At 44.1% G+C, this 20,839-nt stretch overlaps 1 protein-coding gene across 6 annotated transcripts in view; it reads left to right on the forward strand.

Annotated features, from left to right (window-relative positions):
- Window positions 1–20,839, forward strand: part of Slc24a2 (solute carrier family 24 member 2) — a 241,659-nt gene that overhangs the window by 159,545 nt on the left and 61,275 nt on the right. For 5 of the 6 annotated variants that reach the window (XM_052716552.1, XM_052716555.1, XM_052716553.1 and 2 more), the window contains one exon: window positions 18,810–18,860. The exons of the other annotated variant lie outside the window; for it this stretch is intronic. In XM_052716552.1, the coding sequence (XP_052572512.1) occupies window positions 18,810–18,860 (51 nt within the window). The remainder of the gene's footprint in view (window positions 1–18,809; window positions 18,861–20,839) is intronic. 6 annotated transcript variants of the gene reach the window in all.

Raw genomic sequence — 20,839 nt, forward strand, 5'->3', positions numbered from 1 at the left:
ACCTCATGTGAACACCATCACCTCTATTTCCTGGATGTTTACCAAGGCCAAGACCATTTTGGTGGCCTGACCAGGTGGATATCAACCTAGACCCATACTGGACAGTTTCCAAAGTCCTTACCCTAGGGACCTATTACTAGCTGAGCAGGAGTACCAAACGCATGAGATTATATGCACTACTCAAGGAGATGCAGGTTAATTCTTGATCTTTATGGAAAATTGTGGGCATTGAATCATCACAGACTAATTCTAGCACAGCGTTTTACAGCAAAGTAGAGGCAGACCCTGTGTGTTCCACATCTAGTTCTGTCCTTTGCCAGCTGTGTGAGAGGCCTCATCTATAAAATAAGAATACTACCACCTATTTCATTGGCTTCACTGAACTACTTTAAGAATATATATTGCTGTCTTAGGGTTTCTATCACTGTGAAGAGACACCATGACCACAGCAACTCTTATAAAGAAAACATTTAATTGAAGTAGCAGCTTACAGTTCAGAGATTTAGTCCATTATCATCATGGCGGGAACATGGCAGCATGCGGGCAGACATGGTGTTGTAAAGTGGGAACCTCCATTGAGAAAAATGCCTCCATCAGATTGGCCCATAGGCAAGTCCGTGGGAACATTTTCTTGACAACTGATGTGGGAGGGCCTAGGCCACTACGGGTAGTGCTCACCCTGGGCGTGTGGTCCTGGATGGTATAAGAAAGCAGGCTGAGAAAACCATGGGAAGTAAGAAACAGTGTTCCATGGTCTCTGCTTCATTTCCTGCCTCCAGGTTCCTGTCCTGACTTCCTTCACTGATGGACTATGATCAGGATGTGTAAGCCAAATAAACCCTTTCTTCCCCAAGTTGCTTTTGGTCATGGTCTTTATCACAGCAACAGAAAAGTAATGAAGTCATGACCCGCCTCTGCTCAAAGCCCCCTGACCAACAAAGCCTATGCAGAATCCTTTGTGACGTACATACCTGCCCCTCTTCCTGCCCTCCTTCCTTGCCTCTCCCTCTCTTCACTCTTGTTCCTGCTCTTCCCCGTTGTCTCTCTTCACACTCCTGTGTCGCTGCCTGTCCCTCTCTCTCTTCTTTCATTGATTTTTTCCTTTGTTAGACTTCTCCGGCTACCTAGAAGCTCCTACAAACTCCAAGCAAACTTCTGCCACGGGGGCCTTTGCGCACCTTCCCTCTTCCCCTAGACATCCACATGTCCACTGTTTCTCTTTTCCTTTAAGTCAGCTTCCAAATGCTGCCTGATCTGAGAGGTCTTAATTAGCCTTGAAAATTGTATCCACATCAAAACAATGGTAATACATCAGAGTCCCCAGTCTTTCTTGCTCTACTCTGTAGTTCTCGATAACACTCAGCACGTTTATCTGTTGTTTCCCACCTGTGTGTCCCTTATATGTCTGCTTGGACAGGATTTGAGGCAGGTTGTGTACTACTCCCAGTGCCTAGCTCAAGCAGACCCATATATGTGTGTATATATAATATGTGTATGTCTTTGTTGTTGTATATGTGTGTGTGTGTGTGTGTGTGTGTGTGTGTGTGTGTGTGTGTGTAGTGTATATATGCTGAATAGAATGAATACTGGCTTTATCTTTTTTTTCTTCTGAACAACTGTGTATATATCTGTGCTCTGGTGAAGGGCTTTTGTTGTGATCAACAAAGTCCTATTCAGTTGTTCATCTCACACTAGTGGGAAGCAATCTTCTGTGCTTTGACTCCCATTGTATCCTCAGCCTTTAGCATGGCACCGTCTTCGAGCAGATGCTTGGTGTGTGCCCTTGATGGATGGTTAAATAAACCCCCCCATACCCAGTCACTGCTATAGGGAGAAACAGCCTCACTCTGCTTCTCACTTCCTCATGAATCCCAGACCTCTTCCAAATACATTGCTCTTTCCTTTTCTTTCCTGCTCTTTCTCTTGATATTGGCCCTTTCATTTATTGCATGGATCTAGTTTCACAAATTAAAAAAAAAAATACCACCACTGCAAGAGTCTAAGAAGCAGTTTGTCTGAGTCAGTCACTCACAGTGCACACACATACTACCCCAGCCCTGTAATCCGGCACCCAGAGCATGGCTTGAGGTTAAGGTGGTCTTGAGGCAGAAAAGCATAGCTCCTCTTCCACTGCTTTGAACCCTTTCCTAAGTCTAGTACTTTCTCTATCCTGTGTAGATTAAAAATTGGGCTTTTTTTTTTCATTTTTAACAGTTTTATTAGTAGTAGCAATATGTGCGAAGGTTTAGGACAGCAGCAGGTCCCAGTGGAGTCCCCATATGGACTTCTTGAGGCCACTTTTCATGACAACCACTTCAGAATGCTGCAATAAGATATCTTAACTGACTCCACCTTTCCCATAGGATACCTTCTTTGTTTGCAGTTAGGCAGACACCCCTGTGCTGAACCCACTCCCCCAGCGGAGCCCATAGCCGTCTCACTTTCCTGCAGATTGGCCACACCGTGCCTTTCAAAGAGACCTTCCATGCCCTCATTTCTTTCCCTCTCTAGTTGCTACGTGACAGCCTGATGGTTCAGGCCATGGGGGGAAGCAGGTGACATCAGTGACCTAAACTGCTGAATGTCTTGATGTCAAAGCTTCACAAATGAAGAGTGAATATATATATATATATATATATATATATATATATATATATATATATATTTTACAATCTTTCCTCCCCTATAGATCATAGATCTTCCTTTTTTTAATCAGCAGAGTTCTTTTGTTCAAACAAATTCCCGAATGGAAGAGGAAGTAAGTCTTTAGCTGGTGATAACTCCAGAGCTCGAATGTCAGCTTCAGTGGCCTCCCTATGGCACAGCAAGAAAAGAAAGAACAGATACAAAATACCAAGGCAGGCACAAAGGATAAACTTGAAATAAATATTTAAAAATTTTGTGGCAAAAATAATTGACACTATCAACCTTCCTGAGAACATAAAAGAAAACCAAAACAAAAGGGCAACACGCTAGGAAGATGTCCATTCAACTCTAGAGGCAGCACAATCCTCGTCGAAATCCCGCAAAGATACTGCATGAGACTTCATTTGATTTGTAAATTTACGTAAACTAAATAAGGAGAACAAAAGATATTTTTTGGCAACAAAGAGGGGAAAAAGGAAGGTGTGCCACCCAGAGATGAAGAATCAGTCAGAAGCACGTGTGTTAGATGCTCTAGTGAAGTCTGAGGAAGGAGAACAGACTCCATCAAGGCGGTGACAGTGCCCTGGGGGGCCCTTGAGGGACTCCTGGAACCTGTGTGAGCTCCACTGCCCCACACAGTCTATGACCTGCTCTGAGTGAAGCGGGGGGGGGGTGGGGGGGGGGGGGTGGGGGGGGGTGGGGGGGGGGGGGGTGTCTCCCCGGGGTATTAAAAGAAGCAGGCCCCTCTGCATGCACTACTTATGTGGGGATTTCATCAAGTGTCCTTGTGCACGTACACCCCAAGTGCGGAAGCTGGCATAGCGTAAGCCTCTGGCGTAAGTGAGTGTGGCTTGCCGGGTCCTGGGGAATCCACATTGCTGTGTGAAGCCTGAGGAAGGGCCATCGGAAAGCATTCATGGAGACCATGAGCTGGGAGAGTAGATTGCAGAAGTGAGCGAAGGGGATGTGAACATCTGAGGAGCTGGTTAGTTCAGGGGGACTCAAAATATGGACTGTAGGCTCAACAGAAGTGAGAGTTCCTTTGAGAAGAGTGGGCATATTGGATGTCCCTGATTGCCCACTAGACTTCAGGTCTGGCAACCTCTCCCATCAAAGGGTATATATGTGCCTCTGTGTGTGTTATGTGTGTGTGTATGTGACTCTTTGAGTGTGTGTTTTTGGGTGAGCCTGTGTGTGTGTGTGTGTGTGTGTGTGTGTGTGTGTGTGTGTGTGTGTGTGTGTGTAGCAGGAGTCTTAAAAGTTCTTATTAATAAAATCAAACCTGAGCCAGGTATTGGGGTGAACACTGAAAGGTCAGAGAGACAGAATAAGCCACAGCTACCTCACCTCTCCGGATCCTCAGCTGGTCTTGTTTCCTCAGACTGGAAGCTTCTGTGTCCTCATATCCGAATGGCTCTCAGCTGAACTGTGCTGCTCAAAACCTAAAAGCTTAACGAGCCAAATGCTTAACCAGGCCAAATGCTTCTTGTTTCTGGTCTTCACGCCTTATATATCTTTCCTTTCTACCATCACTCCCTGGGATTAAAGGCTGCTTTCTGGGATTAAAGGCGTGTGTCACCACGCCTGGCTGTTTCCAATGTGGCCTTGAACTCACAGAGATCCAGAGGGATTTCTACCTCTGAAATGCTAGGATTAAAGGTGTGAGTGCCACCACTTTTCTAGCCTTTGTATCTAGTGGCTGTTCTGTCTCTGACCCCAGGTAAGTTTATTAGGGTGCACAATATTTTGGGGAACACAATACCACCACATGTGTGTGTTTGCATTGGGTGTCTGTGTGTTTCAGTGAGTGTGTGGCTTTGTGTGTGTGCATGTGTCTGTGTATGTGTGTGTGCCTTGTGTATCTGTGTGTCTCTGTGTGTGAGCATGTGCATGCATGCATGAGTACATACATGTCCTGTGTGTGTGTGTGTGTGTGTGTGTGTGTGTGTGTGTGTGCCTGAGAAGTCAGAGGCTGATGTTGGCTGGCTTCTTCTATTGCTCTCCAACATATTTTTGAGAGAGGATCTCACTGAACCTGGAGCTCACCAGTTGTCCAGAGTGACTGGCCAATGAGCTCCATGCTCTTCCTGTCTCTGCCCCTCCCCAGGCACAGTGATTGGCGCATCAGCTGCCACTTCCAGCTGTGTGCTGCTGGAAATCTAAACTCAGGTCCCATGCTTGGGAGCAGGCACTTAACCCACTGAGCGGTGTCCTGGCCGCAGGAGAGTGCACTTTGTAAGTCGCTACTCCAAGTCACACAGCTGATGGTCATCTGGGATTCTCTCAGCAATGGTGCTAAGAATGTAGAAGTGTTTTGCCTCTGAGGAAACATATTCAAAAACATTGTGAGTGCTAACAGCCAGCCAGGCCCAAAGTTTGGCTTCAGAGCTGAGACATTTGCACCCACACAGGGCTCTTGTCCCCAGTCACACACGCCCATCATCTCTGCACGGAGCCATCTGTCCCTCTATTCTGTAGCCTTCCAAGTCTCTAACATATGTGAATGTCGGTGAGGAGCTGACATGAAGATTCAACTTCCACTCTCTTGCTGGGTCTTCTTTTTCCTTACCAGACACTAGAGCTTGTTATTTATTTCTCCCAGCTTCTGGTTTTTAAAGGAAAGAGCGACAAAATGAGCTTTTACAAATTTTCATTTGATCCCCAAAGAAAGTCATTTCATGCCTGTTGCGTTCAGACTACGGCGGCGTCCCTGGAAGCAGTAATGTAACCTTTCTTTCTGTCCCAAGTTATACATCAGTTTAAATCAGCAAGAAAAAATGTTTGCACACAGCCTCAGCCAGGAAAGTGAATAGGCAACAGGAGGGGAAAGCTGCCTGGAGGAGAAAATGGAAACACAGGCCACAGATTAACAAGGTGAGAGCAGTAGACCCCAAACCTCCAGACAGAGGCGAGCAGGCTGTTGAAAGGACAAGTTGGTTAGCCCCTCTTTTTAGGGGACAACAAAGCTTATTTCTGTATTCCATCAGCAAAGATGATTGAAGTGGAATCACTCCTTATGTGGTACACATTATAGGTAAATATCAATTAGGGCATAAGGGAATGTGGGTTGTCTTACTGAAATAAATGCTTTTGAGTATGGGAACGGTTTCTCTCTCCCCCCTCATGTCCTCCCTGGCCAACAATTTATTTTGATGACATCTGAGGTTCAATGTAGCATGAAGGAGATAGACTATAAAGCACAAGACTGCACCTCATTTGCTTCTTTGGAACTTACACTCCAACAGCCCCTCTTTCAGAAGGGAGGACTCGGAGTCCCAGAGATGAAAAGCAGCTTTCCAGACAGTCCTTGGATACAGGGATCGGGTGAAGGGCAGAGGCAATCCTGAAGGTGAAAATGCATTTTCAAAATGCAGATTCATACATGAATATCATCTGTAATGTAGGCTGTTTATTGGTTTCCTTCCAAAGGAAAGGCACTTGAACTGAATGCCTGCATGGTCCTTCCATGAGATGGTCCTTCCTCCTTGTCCCGTCCATCTGGGAGGTACTCGCCTCTATCCTAGGGATGCTGATCCTATTGAAAACATTCAACCTCAAGTGGCTCTCAGGCCCATGTCTCTTCTGACCTTACATTACCAAGTCTGCCAGATCTGGCTTCTTCATATCAGCCATTATTAAAATCATCCCTTCACCCACACCACACTGTCCTCCACAGGTTGTCGGTGCTCAAATGAGACTATACTGTATGCTCATGTGCACATGCATGATTTTGAAAAGAGCCAAACAACAGTGTTGCTTATGTAAAGCTCTGAGGTCTACATCAGATTGGTGGGGCAGTGGGGATTCACACATTCACCCATTCATTCACAAAAACAGTTTTCTGTCACAAGCTGGCATGCGTGGCAGCCTCATTCAGAACAGTTTCTTTTAGGAACTCTCATTAGTTTGGGCAAACATTTAGGCAAGTTTCTGGGGAGCTCTTAGCCAATGCTGGTGCCAGACTGCTTGTGGACAGCTAGCTCAATGCCATGATTGAACCTGAACTTCGGGAAGTAGAGTTGCATTATCTACGCAGCTACTTTCATTTGACTTCCAGGGTGTCAGTTCTCATGACCAAATAACCAAAAATGGAAGGAGCTTTGTGCTAACTTAAAAGCCTTTTGGCCAAAGCACTTGTCATTAGCAGGAGTTAAATTCAACAGTGAGTGGCTCTCATGTCGGAAAATTTTTTGGGAAGAAAATTCTCCCCTGTAAGAGAGAGGCTTGCCAGCACTCAGCAGGCATGGAGGCAGGAGGAGGAAGCTGAGAGATCACATCTTCAAATGCAGACAAGAAGCAAAGAGAGCCAACTGGAAATGGATTAGGACTATAAATACTCAAAGTCCACCTCAGGTGATGTACTTTCTCCAGCCACACTCCGGAGCTGGAGAGATGTCTTAGCAGCTAAGAGCACTGGCTGCTCTTGCAGAGGACCTGGGTTCAATTCCCAGCACCCACTTGGTGGCTCGCAACCATCCAGTTCCAGAGGATCTGATGTCTTCTTCTGACTTCTGTAGGCATTTGCACACACATGGTGCACATACATTCAGGCAAAACATTCACACACATAAATAATCTTTTTTTAAAAAAAAAAAGACACTACCTTTCAAAGTTTCCACAACTTCCCTCAAATAGTGCCACCAACAGAGGAGCAAGTGTTGTTTTCACACAGGAGTGGCATTCCCATTCAAACCACCACACCCAGCTTCTCCGGAAGTTAGGCCAAACAGAACAATTTAGTAAGAGCTGGGGGGGGGGGGGGGTGTGATTACAAGTCAGGAGAGTTCTGAGAGTGCGGTTAGCTCCGTGATAGAGGACCTGACAGGCATGCTTTTAGGTTCAGTCCCAAATACTGCAAAATACATCCTTGGATTTCCTTTTCTGTATTTTCCCTTGTAAAGGAACCTGCGTGGCCATGGATGACCGCATGGCAGGCTTTCTGTCACTCACCTTCCAGTTGGGCAGCAGTTACCCTGGAGTTGCACAGTCGGGGTTTCTGTGTCCACAGAGTTCTCCTGTCTTTTGTGGGGAGAGGAAATCGGGGGTCGTGGTACCTCACTTGTTTGCTTTGAAATTTCACCTGGAGTACATATCTTTAGTATGATCCAGACAGGGAGGAAAACAATAACCTCTTTCCAACACAGTAATAAAAACCTAGAAAAGCAGTTGCTGAACTAATTTCAAAGCCTGCTGCAGCATCCTTGGGCTCAGAAGACGCCTGCATTCCTGCCTCCTGGTTCATCGTGTTTGCTGTTTAACTTCGGGTGTATAATAGGCTACTTGTGAAATATATTTCAATCTTCTCCCGTCATCCCATCCATCTGTATGGTCTCTGTCACATAGAATAGTATGTAAAGAAGTGGCGGTGATGAATGAACTGATGCTGGGAACAGATGATGAGATTTTAGAGATTCGTGTTAGCCTTCTTCCATCTTTAAATCCAGTCTTCTAATTTTGTCTTCATGTAGGCTGCTTATTTCTGCTGTGGTCAAGAACTAAGCAGTTAGGGAAATAGCAGCCAGGACAATGCTATCACATAGAATATCTAATTATGAGGATGCTGTTTCTCTTAATTACTTCTATATCAGTGGTATTAGTTGCCTTTCTGTTATGTCTTTTACCCCTGGAACCATTGTCCTCAGATCCTCTCTCATGTTCACATTCTGACTTACTCTTTGCCTTATTTTCTCTTGAATGATAAGACTTGGTTTGTTTGTTGATGTCTCTCCCACCTTCCATCCCCTGCCTCAGAATACTTTCCCTATAGATGCTTCATATAGAGCAGGGTAGAAGCCTGCCTATGCTGAACCAGTATCTACATACATTTTATCTCTGGTTCTCTGTGTGGTGCCAACCACCAGGTCCAGCCAGGCCCAGGGAAGAAATCCAGGAGCACGCCCAAGGTGTCCTCCAGCCAGGATGCAGCATCTGCTGTCTTCAGCAGTGTTTCCCTCACATGTCCTAGGTGTTATCTGTGTGCTGAGATCTCACCCCTCTTATGCCTCTTTTGGGTGATGTAACTCCTCCCACTATGGAAGCAATGAACAGCATTCTAAGAGTAATGGCACATTTTTCCCTTAACATACTTCCTCCCCGCAGATACTGAAGAAAGTCATCAAACCTGCAGAATTAGAGAAGTAAACGGAAAAGAACCACAGGCAAAAGTACCAAAGATGGGGGGGGCGGGGGCTGAAAGGAGACAGTGAGAACACTTTACATTGGGGATTTAATCGTTGATCCCCTACAGAGCACCTGGAACTCTGCTGGGGGCTGAATTAACAAAATGAGAACAGTGGTTCCTCACCCTAAAGCAAGCAGGTTAAGGTAGGTTTGACAAGCACAGCAGCAGCAGAAGCAAGTACCCGACCTAGGCAAGCAGGAAGCACATGGCTTCCGGTGGGGTTGGGGGCATTCAGGGAGTGAAGCCTGGAGGAGGGATCCTCAAAGCTTGGTTTTGGAGGGGGAAGTAACTTGGGAGGTGCAATAAAGTTCCAACACAGAAAGATGGTATTGTAGCATTAAGAAAGACCGAGTTTTCATTTTGTCTCTTGAAAAGATTACCCCGATTTAAAAAAAAAAAAAAAAAAAATCAAAGAAAATACTGCAGTTTGACAAGTGGTATGAAAAATCAGGAAAGCAGGATTCAGATAAGACGACGATTGCAGTATAACACACAGACCTCAGGTAAAGGGGGCAGGGCACAGAAGACAGAGCAGAGGAGACAGAAGAACTAGGGAGCTCATCTCTTGGATCCCTAAGGCTCCATGCCAGCCCCTGACCAGCCCAGCATTGCCTTAGATGCCCCTCCCCCAACCATAGATCTTGTTCAGATTTATACGTTTATGAAACACATTGGCCTGTCTGTGTCGGCAATCAAGAAGACTTAAAAACATTCAGGAGAACTGAATATTTTACCAATTTTAAGAGCAACAAACCCATCTAGAGCTATCACCCCAGATTGGGTAGAATGGAATTGCAGAGGGCTTTTGCTTGATTTTGTAAACACAACCATTCAATTTACAGAGATGTAAAAATGTAGCCAAAATGTTTGTAGTTATTATCAGTGAAAAGCTCGTCTTTCCAACCCTCTTCACAAGCCCCTAAAAATTGTTAAGGTCATGTTTTAGAAATGTGCTATTAGAAGATCCAAACAAGTTGTTAAACTCAATAAATACCTGTAATCCTCAACACCATTCTATAAGATGGCTATGATTGTTCCTGTTTACAGACTGGTGGAAATTGAGTCTCAAGGAGATTAGATATCCTCAGACACACACACACACACGCACGCACGCACGCACGCACGCACGCACGCACGTACGCACGCACGCACCCGTGTTCACTGGCCGGGAAGAGCAGACCCTGTTGTGCAGTTAAGATCTTCAGGGCTGCAAGCTGTACACACAGCTATCATACTATATCATCACCTATTTTTCACCTTGACTTTGGGAAAAAGGAGCAAACCACACTCTAGCAAAGTGTCAGGAAGTCAAACTATCTGAAGATGATTGTTGAGGTTTGAAACGGCACAGTTAAAAGGATACTCATAGCAGAAGGGTGTTTTTATAATTACACTGTTAAGCTAGGTCTTTTGCTTAGGATGTTCATTGTTTTTCTTTCTGAAAAAAAAAATTCTCTGAAGAAAAAGGCTTATTCTACTCTGCTCCTTCCCCCTCCCAAGTCCTTCTCAAACAGAAAGCAGAACGGCACATCCAGGGTCTAGTTTTCTTGCCTGATCATCCAGAGCATGTAAAATATGGTGAAATACAGTCTGAGTCAGCTCCTCGGAGGACAGATCTCGGCAAGTGCTGTGACATTGCTAAGCAACACCATAGAGGAGCTGGCTGCAAATTAGGGGACAAATTTATAAGAAGACAGAGTATCTGGGGACTCGCATGGACATTTTATTATGAGCCATCTGGATGATCTACAGTAATAACCACACATTATTGTTCACTGTTCAAGGCTGATAATTCCCACGTAATTATATTGACACCTCCCTCTGTGATCCTAACCTAGCTTTCAAAATCTTCTACTGTGCTTTGCCTAATCCAGGTATTACTCTGCCAAATGGCAGAGGATGGTTAGACCTAATGAGCAAGTTCCATTCCTCCTAAAACAAAATTTAAAACATAGTAAGAAAAGTTGCTTTCTTCTCTCCACTTGCACAGTGGCAGAGCTGACTGCCCAGGAATGTCCGTAATAGAGGGATTGGTCACAGTCCCATCACTGCTCAGGTTTCCCAGTATGAGCTCCACTACAGTTTCCCAGAGGAAGCCATCATAAGATTCAGTCCCATTCTCAGCCAGCAAGGAATGTGGTACAAAGAAGAAAAACTTGACCTGCTGAGGAAAAGCGTCTGGCAAGCATCCCTCCCAGGTCCAGCCACCAGAATGGCTTATTCATTTAAGTAATATTTGTAAGAAAACTGGACCAAGCAATCTGATTTTAAAGCAAGAGTTACAAAACTGATGAGTCAGATATAGCTCAGATTTATTAGATTTTTTTTAATTTGGTATTTGTTGACAACACTTGAAAACTGAGAGATTTCACCCAGAAACCCAGGTATCTAGATTCTACTCATAAGAAAAGGTCTGTACATAAACCAGGAAGCAAATGAGTGAGGAGAGAAAACGTTGGCAATAACAAACCACGAGGCTTGGATTTGCAGGGAAGTTGAGACAGGAGAGTAAGAATTTCACAAAAGGGTGATTCAGAGGAAATGAAAATCAGTGGTAACTCTAAGAGCTCAAAGGTGATGAGAGTGTGTGTGTGTGTGTGTGTGTGTGTGTGTGTGTGTGTGTCCAGTTCATACATCCAAGTTGGAACTCAATAGCTATTGAAGGATTACTGTCCCAGTTCATTTTGTGCTGCTCTGTCAGAATGCCTGAGACTGACTAATTTACAAGGCACAGTTGTTCAGTTGCTCATGGTTCTGGGGATCTGGTGTCTAGTGAGGGCAGACTCTCTGCTTTCAAGATGGCACCTTGAACACATGTCCTGTGAAGGCATTGAATGTTGCTCGCAAAAGCAAGGAGAGAGTCACTCTCACTCCCATAATCCTTTTTATAGTGGCACCATTGTCTGCCAGAAGAATTGATTCTCATGACCCAAACCTGTCTCATGATCCAACTCCTGATTTCATTGCGCTACAGATTAAGTTACAACTCATGAATTCAAGAGGACCCATCCAAACCCTAACAGTGCCCCCAAGTTCAGCCCTTTGTTTTCATTTGCCAAGTTCTCACCTTGTTCAAAAACCGAAGTGAGAGGTTTTAAGCTCTTAGATCAAAGAGAAGTATCGTTTAGCATAGGTTTGGAGGATTTGGATAAGGGAAGAGCTCCACAGGGCAAAATCGGTGTCTGTTCACACCTCATGTATGACATATGTGAGCCACCTGTTGAGTTCAGCTCTCTCCAGGCAACTGTGTACCATGTATGTGCGGAGCAGCCGCTTCGGGAGGTTCATCTGGAATGCCAGTCTCCCACAGAATGCCAAGGGGAGCTGCTGTAATGAGTCAGTACTTTGAAAGCTTGGAAAGCTTTTCAGTTTGAAGGTTGAACTATTCCTTCTCTTCTCACTTGAGTAGGAAGTGGGGCTTGCGGCTGTCTCCTCATTTAACCTCCATCTCTGACGTGGTTTGGGTTTTCTTTTGTTTTGTTTTCTAATTTAAAAAAAATTACTTCTTTGGGCCATGAACATTTGATACATAAGAATAGTGACCAAAGAAAACCTTTTAAGAAAAAGCCATTAATTTCAGTAGTCCATACAAATTGGGGTTTTTTGTTGTTATTGTTTTGTTTTGTTTTTTGGTAGAAAAAAATCAGCCAAAAAGTTTAAAATTGGGCTGTGTTAGAAAATATCTTTCAGCCGGGCGGTGGTGGCGCACACCTTTAGTCCCAGCACTTGGGAGGCAGAGGCAGGTGGATCTCTGTGAGTTCAAGGCCAGTCTGGTCTACAAATCGAGTTCCAGGACATCCAGGACTGTTACAAAGAGAAACCCTGTCTCAAGAAAAAAATCAAAGAAAAAGAAGAAAGAAAAGAAACTATCTTTCAGCTAAGAACTTATGTTTAGTATGAAGAAGATTTTTCAAAGGGAGTCATAAGAAAAAAAAAGTAGTAACTAATTTATTCCAAATACCTCACAAAACAGTAAGATCTACAAGGTGTGCAGAAACTATGTATGATGGGAAATTACAAATCATCAACCCTCGTCCTGTTATTTAGAAACCTCCACGCTGGCTGTTGGGTGCATACCCTTAATCTCAGCACTCAGGTGGGTAAGAGCAGGAGGAACAGGAATTGTTCCAGGCTGAGCTCAGCTCAGGCGTGAGTTTGAGACCAGCTTGGGCAACATGAGTCACTGTCTCAAAACCCAAAGTAACAACAGATAAATAAAATCTTCAAAGCAAGCATTTATTCCATAGTTAAAGGAAGAAAGGAGGCCCTCCGACTTATGAGTACCTTCATTCTGAGGCTAAATTAACACATTGCAGACACGCTTCTGGAAGCTTTCCAAGGCATCCTTTTCCAGGTTCTGTGGATAAAAGAAATGTAGGTAATTTTTTTTTTCATTTGTGCATCTCAAAGTACTCATGGATAATATCCACCCGTGGAGACAATTAACCTTTGGATTGGACTTCACTACTTTGCACTAAGCTGAATTTTACATGTTGTTGCTAGACCTTCAGCAGACAGTGAAAAGAGACCAACCACTAAAGATGTGACACCCCAGTCCAAAGTGCTTCATAGCTCATCTCATCTGATCCTATACAAATGCTTCTGACGATGAGTGATCGCCTCTCCCTGTGCTCTGCACCTCACTTTACAGAAAGAACAGAGGCACAGGAGGGTTACCCAGCTCATAAGTAGTGGAGCCTATCTTTGAACTATCCAATGAATGTCATTCAGAAGTCCTCTTGATCTGTATAGCAATATTGTAGTGGCTACAGTCGAAAACCTTGGGCATCAATGTTGACCTTCTTGATCTTACCAAGTCCAGAAAAGCTCAACACACCAAAGCATTCTGAATGTCACTGTCTCTGGAGAGCTGTGCATTTGAATACTTTTATTTAGGAAATGTGAGGAGAGCAGAGAATGTTGTGTGAGAACTCAGTTTTCTGTTTTAGACAGATTTAAAGTGAAAAAGAGTCTTTGCTCCCAACATAAGACAAGTTAGCCAGAAACCAGCTCACTGGTAAATATTCAAAGGGGAAATGTCTAGGCTCCAAATGGCACTGGACAGGTAAACAAGGACCACGTGTCACATCCTCTCTCTCCTTTTGGTATGTGCTTTGATTTCCCTTAGATCTGAGAGTAGATGTGTAGAGTTAATGAAGAGATGTTAAATATTGGCCCCAACATGACCAATATCCTTTGCTATTGAGCAACAACTCTCTATTTAAAATATCTTGGTCATATTGACTTTGTCTTAACAAGCTTGGATAAGGTACCAAGTTGTCTCACTTCCCTGCTCCACATCTTAGGGGTTCTCATCTTTGTGGCACTTTCAATAATGGCAGCTTCTCATATTCTGCCTTGTGTGGGTCTTCCAGTATGTCCTCCACTGCCACCTTGTTTATAGGACAAAGCCATTACCGTGCACCTTTACAGTTGAGGATGCCAGTGTTCAGAGAAAGGAAACTCCTGGCTCAGAGTCACATGTCCCATAGGCAACAGATCTTGGGTTCAAAACTATAAATCTTCAGATCCCATTTTCTTCCATGCACTGCTGAACATAACCCTTCCATGCAAGCCAGTACCCATACATACATCTTGATAAGTGCTGGACAGCTTTACCAAGAAACTGCAGTCAGTTCTAGTAAAACAGTGATTTTCAAGCTTGACCTAGAAACAAAGCTAGATCTTTGAAAAGAATAAAAAAATTAACTGTTAATTTTTCCTGTGAGATGACACTGAAATAATAATGTGTATTCCCATTTATTTCTTAGAAGAGAATAAAGCATCAACCATTAATTTTTCCTGTGAAATGACACTTAAATAATAAATGTGTCTTCTCATTTATTTCTCCACCTCTAGTTTTCATTCAGATCAAATGAGTTCAGCATAGATCCTTCTACTGACTTTCCATTTCATACCTCTGAATTTTAAATCTTGAAACATGAGAAGTCCTTTTTCTGCTGCTCCTGTCTCTAGGGTTTGGTGGGAGCTGTGGGATGAAGAATGTCAAAGGCCTCAAAACGGGGGAAAGAGAAATCTTTACCATGTACTTCTTGAGAAAGGCTGGAGTCAAGGGCCCCAAATACTAATTCTTATTCACATATTTTTAAAAAGAGAAGGTAAAGCATAAACTTCATTCAATCAAAACAATGCTCACTGCTGTCTGTGCTCTGGGTAAAATGGCCTTCTAAAGATTTCTTTTTCTTTTTTTTTTCTTCTTTCTTTCTTTTTTTGTTTGTTTGTTTTTGTTTTTTGGTTTTTGTTTTTTTTGTTTTTTGGGGTTTTTTTTTGGTTTTTTGAGACAGGGTTTCTCTGTGTAGCCCTGGCTGTCCTGGAACTCACTCTGTAGACCAGGCTGACCTCAAACTCACTTAGATCTGTTTGCCTCTGCCTCCTGAGTGCTGGGATTAAAGGTGTGTGCCACCACCTCCCAATTTCTAAAGGTTTCTAAACAGCACATTTCACAAAACAAAAATAAGACAGTGAAACTTCCTTTACACTTTGTCTTGAAAATTTGGACACAGATGTCATTCACAGATTTTTAAGATTAGAAGCAAGGCTCCTACTCCTATTTCATTCAGTGTGAGGTATGGACAAGAACCCAGGAGCCAGCCCCTTCAAGTCGGGTAAGAAGATTGCTGGCAAGCATGCATCAAGGTGGACAGAAGAACAGTGAAGCATTCAGTTCCTTGGAGATCTAGGAACCAAGTCCCTCCTGGGTTCCCAGCTCTCCAGATGGCCCCAAAGCTAGTCCAGGACCATGTTAGACAGTGTCAGTGGTCAGCCTGCAGGCTCATTGAAGCCTACATCAGTGGGTTTGTGTGACACTGTGCCAGGAGTCAGCCATAGTCAGATTTAGGCTCATCCCAAATGCAAACCAATGGGCTTGGGATCCCTACCCCCAGCCACATGGTCTTCTTGAAGAAACATTTCAAAGAAAAGGCCCCAGGTGATTCCCAGAATGGAAACCTGAGTGACACCCCACTCTTCCTGTCCTGGCTGCCTCTTGCTCAGTTGCTACAGTGAATGATGCTAGATGGGACCAAATATTAACCTTCTAAGCTTTCTCAGTCCCTCTCTCCTTTCCTCAAGAAACTCAGTTAGTTCTTAGCCCAAATAAGTTGAAGGTAGCAGGGCAGTGGTCACACATACCTTTAATGGCAGAATTCAAAAGGCAGAGGCTGGTGGATCTCTGAGTCTGCGGCCAGCCTGGTCTATACAGAGCAAGTTTCAGGACAACCAGAGCTACACAGAGAAACCCTGTCTTGAAAAAATAGATAGATAAATGGATGGATGATAGATAGATAGATAGATGGGTGGATGGATGATAGATAGATAGATAGATAGATAGATAGATAGATAGATAGATAGATAGATAGACAGATAGATGTTAAGTCGAAGGTGGCTTGAGATGTCAGTGGGTTGTGGGGATGGGTGATTTGGAGGTCAAATTCTTGCACAGGTGAGTTTTCATCATGCCTTCTGGGCCCTTACAGCCAGGCTAGGCCTGGCCACAGACTGTCAACCAACAGTGGCCGTTTTCCATGGGGCATCCCTGGGCTATGGGACAGTAGCCAGGTGTGTGAGGAGCTCTGGCTTCGGCATGCACACTGTGTTTGTCCTGCTTGCATGTTGCATCCCTCATCCTGCACCACTCATGGCCCCAGGATTAGGGAACAGGACTGTCTGGCTCGTGGAGCTGCTGCCCTGCTTCCCTCGGGATGTGGCTGCTGAGTTCTCCATCTCACCATCCCGTGGCTGCCAACGATGAAGACTGTGTTCTAACTGGCTGATGTCATCCTCCATCCTTTCTCACAAAAAGGATCCCCCTCTGCTGGAGTGGATGCTCTCCCCTTCAGCGCCCTCCTTCCCGCTGTTTGAATAGCCGTGTGCCGTGGTGCCATGCAGCTTTTCGCTGTCCTCATTCCCCCGTTGTTCACCTTGTTTTTTCCACGGAGTGTGCCCTGTTCTCGTCCTTCTGTCCCATTCATCATCCAAGGAAGCAGCTCAGAAACAATCTAGATATTGCCATGGTGAAAGAATGTATGAGGCCTGTCATATGTGGACAATTCTTACTCTGTGTCAACACAGAGTAACAATGAAGCAATGTGATTGTATTTCTTATACATGGTTCCACTCAAGACGAAATTCAAAACAGTATCCTCTGCCATAAACAGATGTTTCAAGGTTGGGATCAATACATGAAAACAGGTGGGTGCCGATAGAAAGGTGTGCCTCTGAAAAGATGGGTCCACTAACACGCAGTGATGTGACATCACTGTGCAGAACATGGTTGACAGCCAGCTTTGCAAACACAGGGCCACCCACGTCCTGTTTCCTGAGCAGATCATAATGGATTCCAGCTGTTTATTTCTTTCCTTTACCTGGCAGAAGGAAGGGAAACTACAAAAAACTATTAGTTGCCTGATAGAGTTTATCAATTTATTGTAAGATCTCTCTCTCACACACACACACACCCTTATTTTGTAATGCCACTATGAACATGTGATTAATATTGATGAAATATGTAGATCACTTAAAAATTCTACTCTTTTGTAAACACATATACACACACCAACTGTTCTTAAAAATACAGAAAAAAATATTTAACTAATAGTAATCCCCAGAAATCACCAAAAAAAATTGTTATTTACCTAAAACTCACTTCTCATTGAAGCATCCACTTCTTTTGTAATGATTCAAACAATGGGCAGAATAGGTAAGATCCACAAGAATGTAAAGATGGGGTGATTTTCCTCCCCAAGGGCAGAATTTTACACTGGTGTATCCAAATAGCTTTAGATAAAATTAGACATGTGGGAAGGAATATATAGAAAGAGAATATATGGTATAAATACCCAACACAGGGATGTTTGACATCTGCTTTAAGCAGGCTCCTGCATTTCACACAGACTCATCGATTACAGGCTGATTCACGTGTGGGTTTTCAGCCTCTATCCAAGGCAATGGGCCATGGACACATTCAGTGGAATGTCTCTGGAGTCTAATTAATTTCTTGAAACTTATTAGTAGAACGTTGTTATGACCAAGAAAGACATCTTTAATCTGCTCACAACATTGTTCAAAATAATCTGGGATTTTGAAAAAAGAACAGAAATCAAAGCTTTTGCTTAGAAACTAAAGGAAGAAAAAGAGAAATGATACGTGCTTGTCCCCTCTCCCTTCATCCAGTCGCCATACCGCCAGCTGACTCCAACATCCCTACCTCCCAGTGATCTCCATTACAGACGGGTTCCCAGGGCCATCTACACTCAGAAGCTCAAAAACTGGTCCCCTGCCCATGCTCTTTGCACCACAGCAGGCCTCGGAATTGTGCCTCTCTCTCACCTGTCTCAGCCAGGCGGGCTTCCTGGGAAGATGATACTGATACTCAAAGTGCCCTCGGTACCACTGGCAGCTCGTCCAGCCTCCTGCACACATGACCCTTGGTGTTTCATCTAAAGTATGAGATCCTCAGTGATAGGAGAGCCAAAATCGGGCTGTTCGTATTGCCTCTTCCCAGGTAGCCTCCTTATTCTCTAGGAGATGGTTCTGTTGGGGGCTGGAAAAGCCACATAATGACGTTTGGACTACTAAAGATGGCAAGTGTGGACAAAGTTCTCTGGGTCTAGAAGGCTGTCCATTCTCCCTGGAGTGTCATCTGTATAAAAGTGAGGCGAGGCAAGGCCTGGGCTGAAGCACCTTTGCCAAGTACTCTGTTTGGTGGAGTGTTGAACTAACGTGTCCTGTTCTGTACCGCAGGACCCAGCCCACCCTCGGTTGAATAATATATTTTCAGTGATTCTGAAAATGGGCCGTGAAGCCGTCTACCACATGGCTCGTGTTTGCACATCTCCATATAGTTACGATTGCCGAATTTGACAGTATAACTCTGAATCTGATTAATTAAGAATGTGTAAAAACAAAGTTCTTGCATTCTAGCTCGTTCCTTATCTTTGTGTCTTTTACTGTGATGTTGTAGAACTTGGATCATATGGAAAACTAAAATATTATGACACAATGACTGAAGAAGGTAAGAATGATTTCAGAATTGTATGCCGTTGGCTTTTTCTTTTCTGTCTTTCATTTACTGTGTCTGTGGCTTGCCCATTTCTTAACCTCTTTATTTTCTTCTTTGCATGACCTCAGTAACATTGTGTGATTTGGTTTTGGTTTTTTTTTTTGTTGTTGTTTTCAGTTTTAGTTCTGCATTTTTGTCTAGTTTTTGCCATTGTGTTTAGTTGGAATTAGAGACGTGCAATACCATGGGTAATTATGTTATTCCATTCAGACGATCAAACCATCCCAGTTATATATAACACACGCAGAGAAATGGTGTCGGCAATGTAAGCACAAATCAACACCCACGCACTCACAGGCACATACAGAAACACGTCCTCCCAGTCCTCTCCTGAGACGCCCTGCATTTCTCAAACAGAGGGCTGTGGGCTTGTGTCCTGCTGCCCTGTCACCCTGCCAACTCCGACAAGAGCCTTAACCTGATAGGCCAGAGTATTCCAGGTACTCCAGGCATCAGAGTAGTTTATATGAAGCTCCCACTCTGGGAGGTCGGGTGAGTCACTTGAACAATTTCCTAAGGAGAGATTTATTTTAAAATGCACTTGCTAATGAATTCCAGTCCTTATCTCAGAGGATAACCTTGTCCCAGGGAGAATCACTTTTCGGAATTATTGAATTCTGGAACAGAATCATAGAACAGAGATTTGAAATTTGTGAATCTTGTGAAGGGAGATGTCTTCTCATCCTAGCTGCTGTTCTACCCCACACATATCTCCACATTTGAAGGAGTATATAATGTTTATTTAAAAAATCATTTTTACATAATTCTTTCTCTGATACTAATGAGCAGTCAGAAAGGTATCCTAGAATGTCCTTCAACACAATAAATTCCCAAACGTGTTGCATATCTTGCATTCAGCTTCCAGTATTTCTTAGCTGCCTTAGTTGCCAAAGGTCTCCTAGTTGCTTTGCATGTAGGAAGTGGACCATCTGACAGTCCTGGATAAAGAGGAAGCCCCTCCTCAGCCCCTCTCAATTCTGGCTTCTGTGCATACCTGGGCCCTTCTCCATTGCTCTCCTGGGTTTCTGGCTAACCACTGCAATGTGGTTAGGTCATCTGGTCACTAAGAAGATCTCAGGAAGAGTCCTGCCGACAGCCAGAGAAATGCAGGTGCTTGAGCAGTGAGAGGCCCAAGAACAGAGGCTGCCTGTAAGCATAGGTACCCTTCCACCAGGGAATAGAAAGAGCTCTATACACATTCAAGGAAACCCTTGGCCTGACTGTTATTTGACTCCTGGCTTGGACAGAGGGTTTGTTCACTTCTGCTGGGCTGTCACTAAGCTCCAGGGTCTCTTTACATCCTGCCCATGGCCTACCAGCCCCAACTCCCATGTGTCACCTTAATCTCCCTTTCTCTTCCCACTGTTTCTCTCCTTCCTCATTGTCTAACCATCTGAGCAAACACTGCTCTGCAGAATCCCCTTCCTCTTTCCCTGCTACCCCAGAGTAAGATCACATGGAGACATAGTAGTGGTCCTTGCAGTCTGATGATATTACTTGCTGATGACTGGGATTTGGAAGAAGACAATAAAAGTCAAACTGTTGTCTGGACTAAGAACCAAGGCTGGTCCTGAGGAAGCTTGACCACTTGTGTTTTGGTGGCCTCGTGGATCACCGCTAACATTCTTTATCTCTGACTTTCCCTCCCCTTGTGTATTTCCTGCTGCCTTATTCTTAGCTAAACATCCATCCCCATTATGATAAGCAAATAATAACTAAAGCAGAATTCCATGAGATAGTGTCCTGTGATGTTACTAGGTATATTTGAACAACAAGGAAGGAAAGGAGGGAGGGAGGGAGCCATGTAAGCCACATTTAAAGCACTAAGAGACTTTTGACTTAGATCTCCTTGCCAGGTGACTCTTGGTCCTTGGCTGTGCTGTGAGACAGCCTATGGTGAATCACACAGAAGACTCAGGTGTGCAGGGTTC

The sequence above is a fragment of the Peromyscus californicus genome, unplaced genomic scaffold, assembly GCF_007827085.1.
Source record: "Peromyscus californicus insignis strain IS unplaced genomic scaffold, ASM782708v3 Scaffold_5__1_contigs__length_169319896, whole genome shotgun sequence".
Taxonomy (NCBI): Eukaryota; Metazoa; Chordata; class Mammalia; order Rodentia; family Cricetidae; genus Peromyscus; species Peromyscus californicus.